This window comes from Pristis pectinata, chromosome 10 (genome assembly GCF_009764475.1).
Source record: "Pristis pectinata isolate sPriPec2 chromosome 10, sPriPec2.1.pri, whole genome shotgun sequence".
Lineage (NCBI taxonomy): Eukaryota > Metazoa > Chordata > Chondrichthyes > Rhinopristiformes > Pristidae > Pristis > Pristis pectinata.
In genome coordinates this window covers 88,846,525-88,861,008 of record NC_067414.1, presented here as the reverse complement: position 1 = coordinate 88,861,008, position 14,484 = coordinate 88,846,525, and the positions used below count along the sequence as shown (strand labels likewise).

Here is a 14,484-nt window from a genome sequence, read left to right as displayed (position 1 = left end):
TTGTAAAAGGTAACTGGAAATGTAAGGGTTAATGGTGTGCAGCTGTTATTGCTTCAACCATGGCGTGACGATAGTTATGACTGCAAGATGTGCAGGTGCTTGGGTGAAACAAAGAAGTGCTCAAGGCATATCTTGTTGTACTAAAGTTTGCTGTAAGCAACTGCCCAAGTACATGCAACTCCGCACGTAGGCATCTTTAAATTAAGTATAAAATGAGGGACACAAACATGTAAATCTTTGAGTGGGGATCAGTACAGAGCTCAGGTTGCACTGTTTACTCTTTCCCTGTATCCCTCCCACTAGCGTTAAATAGTAAAGCATTAATTGTATGCTCCTTGGTTCTGCTGTTTTCTGCTTTATTACAGCGCGGGTCGACTTTCACAGTCTCTGTCTCCAGAGAGTTCTTCTCTGACCAATCATTAATTACATCCACCTTCTCGGATGCCTAATTCCAAAGGGACACATAAACACTTGCTCCAATCCTGGGACCTCATCACTTCCCTTATCACCTGCACACACACTGTTAGTTCCGCGGACAGCCTTACCCATGGGGTGCTGATCCTAACATCAGGTGCTACACAAGGGACTATTTCTAAGCTAACTACACATGGTGTCCTTGGCAATTAATGAGCTCTGCCCTGAGCAGAAGGCATCACCTCTCTGATCCTGTTTTGACGTTCCAGGCAACTGAACTGATCTGGTCCCATCAATTCAACAGCACCTCAATCGTGTTCCTGCAGCATCCATGTCCAGTCTTTCTAAATTTTGCCCAAAAGAGACCTTATGTTTATTTTCCCTTCGATTTTTGGTTCATTCCCTTCTGCCTAAGAACACGTCGTGTTTAGTGATCATAGAAGTAAACAAAGCAACTGTCTGTGTGCTAACGCCAACATGCGTGTGCTCATGTTTTAATTATTTCAATTAGCATAACCAATGAGAATGAAAGAAATAATTGACATGATTAGATAAACTATCATCAAGCAACCTAATTTTTTTACAAAGTGGAATGGAGCCCAAAATCATTGTTATCCTAAATCTTCATAAACAAAAGCACTGGTTAGGTCTTATCTAGAGCACTGTGTTTAATTAACACATGGTGTAAACATCACCAACAATTTGGACATTGACTTTACGGCCAAGAAAGCAAATCAATGCCTCTAATTTGTAAGAAGGCTAAGGATATTCAGCAAGCCCCCCATGATTCTCACCAATTTTTTTATAGATGCACTGCTTGGTATGGTAACTGCTTTGCCCAAGACTGCAGGAAATTGTGTTGTGAACACAGCCCAGTCCATCATGCAAACCAGCCTCCCCTCCAGTGACTGCATTTACACTTCCTGCTGCCTCAGGAAAGCGGCCAACATAATCAAGGACCCCTCCCACCCCGTTCATTCTCTCTTCTCCCCCCTTCCATCGGGCAGAAGGTACAAAAGCTTGAAAACTGGTACCACCAGGCTCAAGGACAGCTTCTATCTCGCTGTTATCAGGCTCTTGAATGGACCGCTCATAAGCCAAAGATGAATTCTTGATCTCCCAATCTACCTTGTCGCAGCCTTACACTTGTTTACCTGCAGTGCACTTTCTCTGTAGCTGCAACACTATATTTTTCTGCATTGTTTTCCATTTACCATTTTGATATGCTTATGTATGAAATGATCTGTCTGGGTGGCACACAAAGCTTTTCACTGCATCTCAGTACATATGACAATAATAAATCAATACCAATTCTAGGAAATTCATTTTAGTAAGAAAGTCAAGCTCTTGGAGAATTCAGTAAAGATTTAGTGGAACGGTACCCAGGGGTGAGAAAAGTTGAACATTGTGGACTGGTTATCCTTCAAGCGGAGGTTAAGAGATAATTCGGTAGAGATGTTCAAAATCATGAATTGTTTTCAACTGAGCAAATGTTTCAGAGCACCTGGAAGAAACCCACATGGTCAGAAGGAGAATGCACAAGTTCCACACCGACAGCACTGGAAGTCAAGATTGAACTGTGGCCACTGGGGCTGTTAGGCAGCATCTCTACGACCTGCACTACTGTGTTGCTGCTAATCATCCCAAGCCCTACCATTTCAACTGCTTCATCAATGACCTTCCTTTCATAGTAAGATCAAAATCATGGGGATGATCACAGCTGATTGCACAACAGTCAACTCCATTCACAGCTCCTCAGCAAATGACTCAATCCATGGCCGCAGCTGCAAGACCCAAACAACATTCAGTGAGGTGAGAAGCAGCAGGAAAGATTTGTGGCACAAACGAGGCAGCCAATGATCATTTCCAACACCACACACAGAAGGAAACACAGAAAGACAGACTCGTAAGATTACATTCATTGCACATTTTAAAAACTACATTCATTATAAACTTTACTTAAAGTTTCCAAAATCTTCCCTCTGGTATTTCTTGCTATAATTTTGAAAAATGGCCATATAGATTTAGTTAGTAAAAGGGACAAAGGAAAGCATTAAATTATTTGACTCGCTTCAATCCAATCAATCTACTCTGGAATATTACACCTACAGCTAATGTTGAAACTGTTAACTCCATTTATGGAGCAGTTCCTTAGGCCAAAGCTATGCTTTTGAGCAAGTCTGTGAAAAGTAAAAACTTTTCAATGGATAGATACTGTATGTCACTGAAATATACACTTGGTGTTTAAAGTTAAACCCTAAGGCATTTGAAATGTTTTGTAACTCCCTGTAAAATGTTTGAAAAAAGCTTTGAGAGGTACAGTCAGCTACATAACAAGCGATGGGATGTTGAATGTTAGGTGGAATTTTTCCATTGACTTTTTTTTAAAAAGACCGTAAGACATAGGAGCAAAATTAGGCCATTTGGCCCACCGAGCTTCTCATTGAAGTGCTGTGGGGGTGAATTTCTGGACAGTGACCTTTCATCTGTACTTTGTCATATTTTACTCTGGTGCATTGTGCTTGTCAATACTAGGTAGGAACGTGGTCAAGATTCCCCTCGTTCTGAAGTTCTCCCAGAGACACAATAACCCACAGTTCAGTCATCTTTGTGGTAAATTGCTTCCAGTGTGCACACATGCCCCTGATTGAGTTTAGTCCATGGAGATTTCCTTCTAGTGACCCGTGGTGGTTATCACACAAGGTCAGACTGTGCTGTGTGTTTACAACCCAAACACGTCAGCTATCTTTCCCAAGTTAGAAAAGAGCCCAGAATTGTGCTTTCCTTAATTATATTTAATGGAATAAAACATTTGTTCTTACATCTTTGAAACTGAGACATGATTATACTTAACCGTAGAGGGAGAAATCAAAACTATAATCGTACAGATTATCAGCCATTATGGAACTACAATTTGGTTTCAGATGCAGCAAGAACAAAAGAGACAATCCGCAGGTGTACTTTGATCTTTAACATTGTTTCTCAAAAGGGTAGGTACTGAAAACGCATGTCTCCTTGAATAGAAAAATCCTTGTTTATGATTTACAATCAGTTAAAACTCTGGAAAATATTTGTTGTTGATGCTAGTTACCTGCATTATTTAATTTTACATTAACAAGTGTTACAGAGTTGTTCAAAATAATGTGCAAGTGCCATCCATATAACCCTCGAAGATATTCAATAATAGTTAATGCCTAATGGTGTTTTGAAATAGTCTAGCAAACTACTCAGCTTTATCACATTGCTACAAAGATAAAAATGGCTGGAATCAAATTAATGAAAGCAAAAAATGTCATATTCAGTCCAATTAGTCATGCAAAGTCCTCCTCATCAACTGCTTAGGATCTGTTAAAATTACTTGTTTTACAGACAAGTTGTGCTTCAGCATGAGCTTGGGAAGAACTGGAGCATGGTTATCAGTTGAAACTTCTCCTTCATTCAAGAGGGGCATTTAAGAGGGGCTTGGATGGACACATGAATGAGAGGAAAATAGAGGGATATGGGCATTCTATAGGTAGGAGGGAATAGCTATGTCAGCACAACATTGTGGGCCAAAGGGCCTGTTCTGTGCTGTACTCTTATGATCACCACTAACAACAAACTAGCTGCTGGAAGAACTCAGCGGGTTGAGCAGCATCCGTGGAGGGGAAAGGAATTGTTGACGTTTCAGGTTGAAACCCTGCATCAGACCTCTGCGGTAGGGTTTCAACCCAAAATGTCGGCAATCCTTTCTCCCCTTCCCCTACAGATGTTGCCTGACCCACTAAGTTCCTCCAGTAGATTGAGTGTTGCTCCGGATTCCAGCATCTGCAGTCTCTTGTGCCTCCTGGTTCTCCTTCACCACCCTGGGCACGTCCTCTCTCACTGACAGTTTCGCCTGAGGTGGCAGAACAGTGGCATTGAGTCAAAGCTGTGATCCTTGGAGCACTCCATTTCTGGATCCCATCAAGTCTCTCAGTATTGGAACGAGAAAACCTCCTGCTGATTAGCACCCGTCATCCTCCCTCATCTGATGAATCCATGCTTTTCCATGTTCAAACACCAGGGGAAGTAGTGAAGGTGGAGAACCTACAGAACATACTCTGAGTGGTAAACATGAATGTCTGTCACTGCTCACCAAACACTGACTGATACAGTTATCAGGAAGGGTTTAAGGCAGGTAGCGAGAGAGAAATCTGTTTGACCCCATCAACCCACCCGTTACAGATGCATGTGTCCATGACAGCCCTGACATGGGTGACCACTGTACAGTGCTTCAGGAGACAAAGCCCAAACTTCACAGTGAGGATACCCATGATCGGGTGTGCACTAGCACAGTGCTGCATCTTCACAGCAGATCTAGCAGCTCAAAAGTGAGCGCCGAGAGGATTGTCCTCCACCAGAACCTGTAACCAAGGTTCCACAGTCAACCATCACCATGAAGCCAGGGACCCCAACGAGAATCCAATGAGAATTGTAGAAGAGTACAATTGTGTTCCAATGATAGGTCATTGATCTGAAATGTTCACTGTTTCCCTCTCTGCATAGGCTGATCAGCTGAAAGTTCTCAGCATTTCCTATTTAAGATCTCCAGCATCAGCAGGGTTTTGATTTTGGGTAGGACCATGCCAGGAGCAGTTTAAATATCAGGGAGTGGGGAGGTGTGGGGGATACCAACCTGAAGCTACAAACAACGAAAAAAAAATCAGACTAGATGCAAGTCAAACAGCTGAAGCGACATGTAAGTGTCAGAGCTAAGTAATCCCAGAAGAACAAGATCACGTCACCTTTCTACAGTGTAAATAGTGATTGATACTTGAAACAGTGGGAGATGGCAGCTCCAGGGCATTTCTCTCCTCAGTAAAGTGAAGCAAAACAGCAGGTTCAAATTGTTTTTAAACCACATTGAGCCAAATAGATGATGAATCTTGGCCTCCTCCTGAGGTCCCACCATTGCAGAAAACAGCCTTAGGCCAAGTAGTATCAAGAAATAGCCAAGCACACGAGATACATCAGAGACTCTGTGTCCAACGACACCCTGTGGTAAAGATGTATACCAAAAACTAGCCAGACTTCTAGCCATACCATCCTAGTACAGTTACAACATCAACTTCTCCCTGACAAACTGGAAAATTGCTCAGGTATATCCTACCTACAAAACACAGATATTAAATTCAGGCAACTTACACCCCACCACTCTGCACTCCAACAATAGCAGCATGTGGAAGTTGCTAACAAGGGCAATTACTCACCAATAATCTGTTTACCACTCAGTTTGGGTTCTGCCAGGCCCACATTGCTGTCTTAGTTCAAACATGGATAATAGGCTGAACTCAAGGCAAGGCCAGAGTAAGTACATTTGAAATCAAGGCAGCATTTGCCCGTGTGATGTGTAAAGAAGCCTTGGTAAAATTGAAATCAATGGGAATCGGGGATAACAATCCACTGGCAGTGGTCACACCTAGCACAAAGGAGGGCTGTTGTTGGAGGCCAATCAGTCCCAAGACATTGCTGCAGGATTTTTTTTCCTCAAGAACAATGTCCAAGGCCCAAATAAATTCTGCTGCTTCATCGCTGTCCTTCATGAATTAAGGGGCTGTTTATTAAGACAAAAATGCATTGCTCTGTTTCATTCACACCACCAAATGAAGGATGCAACAAGTCCTGGGCAATGTTTAGGCTTCGTCTTAATTGGTGAATAGTATTCATAATCACACAAATATCAGGTAATGTGGAAGTCCAACAAGATAGTATCAAGTAGCATAATCAGTCCCCAACCAATAACATCCCTGGGGGAAGAGCAGGTGGGGAACTTGGGGTAAGTGCTCACCATCAAGGAGAAACAATTTCATTGCCACATGAATATTGTGGCTGCAAGATTACATCAGGGATAGAGTAGTCAGCAATGTGACTCATTGCCTGACAACCCAAAGTTTTTCCACCACTTGCAAGGCACCTCAGGAGTGTGTTGGGGTACACTTTACTTGGATGAGTGCAGCTGCAGCAACTTAAAGCACTCAGTGTCATACAGGATCGAGCACTGGGCCACCACCTCTTCACCACCAAAGTGCTATGGCTGCAGTACGCAAAGACCTCACAATGCAAGACATCAGCAAAGTACCTGCCAAACCTGATGAGCTTTTCAACATCGAAGGGCAATGGCAGCTGGCACGTGGCAAAGTCATCACCAGCACATTCCTCTCCCTGTCTTGCACCACCCTGACCTGGACAAATAGTCTTTCCTTCATCATCACAGGATTAAAATCCTGGAACTCCTGCTTAAGAACACTGTGGGATTACCTTCACCACAAGAAGTGCAGGAGTTTATGAAGTGAGCACACCAATACTTTCTCAAGCCAATCAGAGATGGGTAATAAATCTGTCCTTGCCTGTAATGCAGATATTTCATGATTGAACAATAAAGATGTGGGAACAGAATTACTTCCAATACTGGTAACATGTCCACTGGTAGTGATCAAAATGTCATTAAAACAGAGACAAGAGCTGTACAACCTCTCAGGGATAATTTCATCATCTGCACAACATGGAGTGTTAGTGTTCCGAAGTGCCCTTCCATTGAGTGACAGCAGAAGGTCACAATTCCGTTTAGCAGTGTTTTGTTTTGCGTGTTGATGTGAAGATACAGAATGGGGGAAGGGCAAGACCCAGCCTCCAATATCTCTTCTTGATCACCACCTTGATCAACAACATTAACAGAGCAATGGTAACATGCCTAAATTAAAACTTTCGAAGAACTATAGATAGAACATTAAGCTATTCCTACACTAGATGTAGGCTGGTTTAATGGAACACATCCTCAAGGACAAAATCCAACCATGCTTTATAACTTGGGGAGATGGACCTTAAAATATTTTTTTAATGTCCATGTTTAAAAGGCGTCAAAACTGTGACAAGTGCTATTGCTGTTATTCCAGCAAGGGTAACAAGTGAAGACATTTGTAGGGCCTCAGATCAAATGACCACTTAGTTTATTTTGTGCTCTTTAACACTGATGCATCCAGTACCATCATAGCAAGTGTGCGATCCTAATAATTTTTAAAAATATATACACTGATACTTTAAAGTTCTAAAAAGAAATTGATAAATAAAAAAGGTACAATGTTAGAAATTATAATTCACAAAAAAAGTTTTGTCAGATATCATTTAAGGGGCCTGGCTCTTCCACTAATTCACATCGAAAGATTTGGTTCACTAACTTGGATAATACAAATATTTTCATGATATGATCACTGTATTAAATGGAGTATACAGTCAATATAATACAGAGAATTGTTTTTAAGTGCATTCTGCAGTCCAGATTTGGTCATCGACTGTGTCACAATCTTTTTTTTTACAAAAATAAAAGATTCTAGTGTTCCTACAGCAATATGCATTATATCCATAATATAATCTCTACAATTAAAATAAAAGGCAACTGTATTTAGAATTGATTCATACAGTATGCCATGTGCAAATACTCTTAGGAATAGACAATGCCCAAGGTAGATCTATGAAATTAAAACTTTCATAGAACTGTAGATGGAACCTTTTAAGTTATTCCTAACACTAGTCATAGGCTGGTTGAATGGAACAAATCCTCTAGGACAAAGTTGTGAATCTGCATCAAATCACACTGCTTTCTATTATATGGGGGGGAGGGCAGGAGAAAGGAGGAACTATGGAAAGTTGAAGTCTCCTACTACTTTGATAGAAAATTGAAGCAAAGCTCGTTTGCAGTTCCGTATCGTGGATTTTCTGTTGCTCGATCTTCCATCTTTATTTCAAAGCAAATTTATAAATCAACTTAAAATGGGAGAATTGCACATGTAGTTAACAAACTCTTAGAGCTCTTTCTGGTGCCCATCGACTGCTCCAGTAATCTGCATCTCTTCTTCCTTCACTGCCCTTTGTGCATACGCTGCGCAGAAGTTTAGTCACAGCACTGCAAAGCGAGTTTGACAGTAGAATACACTCTCATTCCACACAATCTTCACTCCATCTTTGACATTTCATATTTGACCGTCATTATTTCCTAATTTGAAAAGAGAGAGAGAAGAATTAATGTGTTTACTTCAAACAGATGTCATTCCTACAATTTGCTTTTTAATCTATAGCCACTACCATCCCAGTGCACTACAGCAAGACACATTTGGATAACTCTAAAACCCTCATTCACCTCATCAATCTTAGCCAAGAAATTCAGCCAGGCTCTTGATTATATGCAGAACATTCCCTCATGTTGCAAGTCCAGGGAATAAAAGACTTGCCCCACACTATACAAACTCAGTGCAGTGAATGGTTTGCAGAAAACACTGCTAAGTACGGTGCAGCCTGATCTACCCCAGCAGCAAGTTCAAGTGACTTGGGTATTGATGTAATTACCAAGGTAGCTGCAGCTGAGCATTTGTCATCGATCACATTGTGCAGATAAACAACAGACCATATGGCAATTAAGCAATACAGCAACTTAATGACACAGAGCAGGAGACAGAATAAACAACAGATATGTTTCAGAAACTGGCTGGGTTGTGAATCAGGTTTAACAAGTCCTCGAGGAGGGCATACTTACTTCATCTGAATCCAGTAACATAGGAAGTGCACTGTAACATAAAAAGCTCCATCAGCCATTGCCAATAACCCTGCTACAAACATGCTCAAGCAGTAACATTCTGATAATCCGCTAAACGTCTTTAGGTTCGGCATCTGATTGCACAAATGATGGTTCCCTCCGCACCCCCGAAACTCACCCTGGCCCAGTTTCTGGGCTCCCTTTAAATTTACTGGGTTCACTAGAAAAATTGTTATAATACTATTCCAACATCTAAAAAAAAATAGAGAATTTAAATGCGTGTTGGGGTATTAATAAGAACATCCAATAGTCTGGAAAATCTGCCAATCTACAACTAGAACCCTGAGTGTGCCAGATTAACAGTATATTTCAAATGGATTGCAACTAAATAGCAAGCACTAGCTGAAAGAATTTAGCCTTCAACACTGATTAAGTTAAATTTAGTAGAAAGCAAAAAAAAAGATGAATAAAATGTATTCAAGCGTTGAAATGAACTGTCAGACAATGAATTGGCTTTCTGTTTGTCATGAAGTGGAGGGTGGGGAGAAAAACACCCATGTTGGTGCTTCTGATAAGCAACATGAAATCCAAAGATCAAAACGAATGCAGGGAGCAGTCATAAAGAATCAAATTAACAATTAAAATGTTCATTCAATACATTATTGAATTACAATAAATAATTCTGTTAAATAAAACATGATATCTCCGGTCACAATTGCACTTTTGTTTTTGTTAATGCCATCGAGAACTAGCGGTAGGTGAGGCACAGGAACAGTTTGTGTGCTGCCACAAGGAAATGGCACGGTGCATGGTACAGGGAGGCAAAGTACAGAATGTTTTATAGAATACAAACACTCAAAAGATTAGATTACATAGAACAATCTTCAGAGATATAATAAAATGCCAATATTTACACATCTGTTATTGAAGGGATGTTGTCTTCCACCCACTTTAAATCTTCATCCTATTTTTTAAAAAAAAACAAGTCTTGAAAAGGCAATAGAAAGCAAAACAAAAAACTGCAGATACTGGAAATCTGAAATCAAACTCAGAAAATGCTGGAAATACACAGTGCATTAAAGAGCATTTGTGGAGAGGGAAACAGTTACCAATTCAGGTTGATGACCTTTCAAACTGAAGAAAAAATTAGAAAATAAGTGTGTTTTAAGTTGCAGAGAAGAGGTAGGAGTGGAGAGAACAAAGGGACTGTCTGTGATAGAGTGGAGATGAAGAAATCCTGGGGAGGCAGTGAAGGCTTGTTAATTGTAGCCAAACAGTTTGTGGGAGGTGTAACTAGAGAGGAGAATAAAAAACATGACTGGAACTGCAAGATACAGAACATTGCAGTCGCTGACAAAGAGAATGCTGGAAATATCCAGCAAGTCAAACAACACCCACGGAAAGAGAAAAACTGATTTAATATTAGAGGTTAATGACCTTACATCAGGACTCACCAGTTCTGACACAAACTGTAAAGGCAGGTTACCTTAAATTATTTAATACGATGTCGAATCCCATAACTTGCCTCGACTGAAGTTGAGTTGATGTTCCTCAAGCTTACCTTGGGCTTCATTAGAACAGAACACACTGTTCCATATTAAACCTATAACGTTAATTCAGATTTTCCTTTCTCCACTGATGCTGCTTGGCTTGCTGGGTATTTCGAGCCTTCTCTTTTACTGAAGATTTCCAGCAACTGCAGTGTTCCTATCTCAGTTCCAGCATAGTTTCTTCTGTTCTTATTCATCTCCCTCTACTTACAGCTCCTCCAGATAGTTCAACAGCAAATAACAAGCTTTCGCTCTCCCTCTCAGCTGGCAACACCATCTGTCATTCAGTTTATGTTCCCCTCCACCCTACCACCAACATTCCATTTGTTCTCAACACCCCTCTCCCCTTTGCTACTTACTGACTTTACCCAATTCTGATGAAAGGTCATTGACCTGGAACATGAACTCTACTTCTCTCTCCATGGATGTTGCCTGACCTGCTGAGTAATCCTAGCATTTTGTGTTTTTATTTCTTAAAAAAGACAAATTAAGGATTTTCTTGGTAAACACAATAAATCAGCATCATCTTGTTGGCACATACTACATTTCTTCCCTTAAAGGTTTCTTTCCCCTCAATTTGCTCATTCATTTTAAGATGTTCCCTTCTGGATTCTCCATTTACTTTTATCTTCCTCCTTATAACATAACACTGCAGATCTCCCCTTACGCTTCATTTACTCGATCTCTTAACACGTCTAAGCTATCCATCACCAATATCACCCTGTTAAGTCGCTGCTTAATTGGTCAAAACAAGAAGTCAGCAATGAACAAACTGAATGCTGTGCTCGGAAGAATTTGAACGTTAAGTTCTGAAGATTGCATGCAAAATTTTTGCAACAGGGGAAATGAGGCGAAAATATAGTGGGGAAGTTGAAGGGAAATAACAATCCTTCCTTAAGCACATGTAGCACAGTTAAAATGCTTAAGGTGCCTCAGAGGGGTGCAGATCAAACAAAAATTAACAGAACCAAATTTTAGGATAGGTTTTAAGTAGTATTTAATTGAGTAAAGAGTTGAAGAGACTGGCAAGTTTAGGAACAGAATTCCAAATCTTTGATCCTTATGGCTGAACGCATGATCATCAAAAGAAAGTGGGGCACAAGACGACAGAGTTACAGGAATTAGTGTACCTGAAAAGATGTGTAGAGCTGGAGGTTATAGATATTTGAAATAATTCAAACCTGTCCACATCTCATTTCTTACAAGTGTTGTGTCCATAACATGAACAATGAATAAAAATACTCACCAAATTAGAAGATGGCATCGCTAATCCATTAGCCCCCATTTTGGATGCTCTCATCTTTATTCCATCAGCTAAACCGTACACAAACCAAAAATGAATTGATTGTTAATGAACACTGCAATTGCTTATTTCACTCAATGGCTAAAATAGGACAATAAAATATAGACAAGTCAGTTTAGACTTCTGTTGCAAAAGAAGTCAACTTGCACATCTTCTTGAAAATCCACATAGATGTAGTTTATTTCTATACAATAATTTTTACTGCAACAAACAAGTTTGAGAGCAACCTTGACTAATATTTTTGTGACACTGTGGAATTGTGCCACATGAAGAAAGGTGGCCATAACTGGCAACAATTAAAACAGTTACTGCTCGCTTAGCACAAGTAAGAAATGAAAAGATATTTCTGAATACAGATACATACTTACCAAAGTTTTCTCCAATCAGTTCATTCACTTCATCATCTGGGTCATCAATAAGAGGGGTAAATGCGTATCTGAAGTTAAGCACCAGAGGAAAGTACAAAGTCAGAAAATAAGTTGACAATTTTGATATAAAAAAATGCCTGATCCTCCAAAAGTTACAACTCATGCTGGAATATTCTCACAAGGTTGTCAGCAGCTTCAACTTCACCAAGTTACAGTGTGAGGGTGAGCCTAGGCATTCACTTCTATAAGATAATTGAAGCTGGCATGACAGAAATGAAAGTTTGCAACTTTACACCATGCTACCGTGGTTATTTGATCAGAAATAGGAACTCCATGCGTCTCACTCTCCAAAGCTAAAATTAATAATATATTATCCGATGACTTTTAGTTAGTATTATAGAGATTCATTTAAATCAGGATTCCGTTAATGATTGGACTTTCAAACATAGCTCGGAAGGGCCATTAAAAAATCTTGTCAAGCTTCAAGTGTGAAATCTCAATCATTTATGACTCATTTTCAAATATAAAATATAAAAACTGAAGAATCATGCACCGAGGGTTTATAACACCAGTGGGTAGTATTCATTTATTCACTTTAATGTAGAAATCCTAAGGTACTTTATGAATAAATTTAATTACCAAATACCAACACTATGTGGTGGTAAGATCAAAATATTTAATTAAAGCCCATCCCAAGAGTAAGTTCTATTAATTTTGGCAGGCAAGTTATTAAAGAAATTTAGTTTATATCTTTTCTGTGGAAACTTCAAGCATAGGAGATTTTTTTTTGGTTAAATTACCCCTCTACACCCCCAGCTATCAACACCTAATCAGAGAAAAGGGAGGGCCAGATTCCCACATCCTCCCCAACTGTCATTTAAATACACAAAGATATTTACTTGCTGTGGAGGGAGTGCTGTGAAGATTTTGAAAAAATGGATATACTTGCTACAGAGCATGTGCAATGAAGATTCACCAGACTGGTTCCTGGGATGATGGGTCTGACGTAGCAGAAATCTAGTCGGCTGGCGTTTATTTCCTCCAGTTTAGAACAATAAGAAGTGACCTCATTGGGGTCTTGACTGGGTGGACAGAGAATGATTTCCCTGGTTGAAGTTTAGAACTAAGTAGGCTACTTAAGACTAAAGTGAGAATTCTCAGAGGGAGGTGAATCTTTGGAATTCTCTATTCCAGTGGCATGGAGGCTCAGTCATTGACTGCATTCAAAAAGGGAGATTGATATTGGAGGAATCAGAGATATGGAGAGAGGACAGCAAAATGGTGTTGAGGTAGATCAAAAGGCCTACTTCTGCTCCTATTTCCTGTGTGCTAAGAACAAACTGCTACAATTATACAACAGCAATATAACTAAAGGAAGGCAAGTGAGGAGAAATAAATATTTTGAATATTCATGAAAATATTAGAAAGGCTTACCTCTGATTATTTGCTGACGGTCTCCAGAGGAACATTATTACTAAGAGAATGACAGAGAAGAGCAGTCTCCAGAAAGCATCATCAACCCATAGTTCCATCCAATCCTGTTAATTTTAAAATACAGATAATAGCTGCTCCAATGCAAAACCAAAATGTACATACTGGAAGTTTGAACAAGAAATGCTCAAACTGTAGATGTTTGCTAACCAACAAATTTTAACAACTAGAGTACATCACTACCATAGTGATTTTAATGCTGCCATTGCAAGTCTGATTTTTGTGAAATGTTCATGAACTAATGCATATTTTAAACTCCTAAATTATGTTTGCACTATAAAGCCCCTTTTGAAATCAAGACTAAGAGACTGACAGACAGTAAACAGATAACCCACTTATAAACTTTCACCAATTCCACTCTTAAATATAAGTAACTGAACGTCATAAATCTAGGAGATCTCAAATTCAAATCCAATATTAACAATCTGATCTCAACCAAGCCAACAATACCAGGGCCACCTTCACAGTAACTCTAGCTTTAAACAGGCAGAAGTGATTATTGGCATGAACAGGATTAGGCTACTTGCAACAGTCAGGGTCATTTAACAAACAATACAAATGCATATTATTTTCCAAGAACCTGCTAGACAGGATAAGTGGCTAGAGCTTTACTGGGGAATCCATGACAAATTAGCTGCACCAGTTGTACTTTCACTCTGTCAGCTCTCAAGGAGAGATGCTTGTGTATTTTGGGGGCACTGTACATGGGTTAAAAAAAAGTTGTTATTTTTAGATTATCAAATATTAATGCTATTTAACAATGGGACTAAGCAGTGGAGCATTGCTTCAGGATCATTAGTGCTCACTGAG

At 39.8% G+C, this 14,484-nt stretch overlaps 1 protein-coding gene across 2 annotated transcripts in view; it reads right to left on the bottom strand.

The window, feature by feature from the left end:
- Positions 1 to 3,241: 3,241 nt before the first annotated feature.
- tmem87b (transmembrane protein 87B) overlaps positions 3,242 to 14,484 on the bottom strand; it is a 46,029-nt gene continuing 34,786 nt past the window's right edge. For both annotated transcript variants that reach the window (XM_052025118.1, XM_052025117.1), the window contains exons 16-21: positions 13,618 to 13,721; positions 12,184 to 12,251; positions 11,759 to 11,826; positions 9,877 to 9,926; positions 8,963 to 8,993; positions 3,242 to 8,425 (exon numbers count right to left, since the gene is read on the bottom strand). In XM_052025118.1, the coding sequence (XP_051881078.1) occupies positions 8,384 to 8,425; positions 8,963 to 8,993; positions 9,877 to 9,926; positions 11,759 to 11,826; positions 12,184 to 12,251; positions 13,618 to 13,721 (363 nt within the window). In that variant the 3' untranslated portion in view covers positions 3,242 to 8,383. The remainder of the gene's footprint in view (positions 8,426 to 8,962; positions 8,994 to 9,876; positions 9,927 to 11,758; positions 11,827 to 12,183; positions 12,252 to 13,617; positions 13,722 to 14,484) is intronic.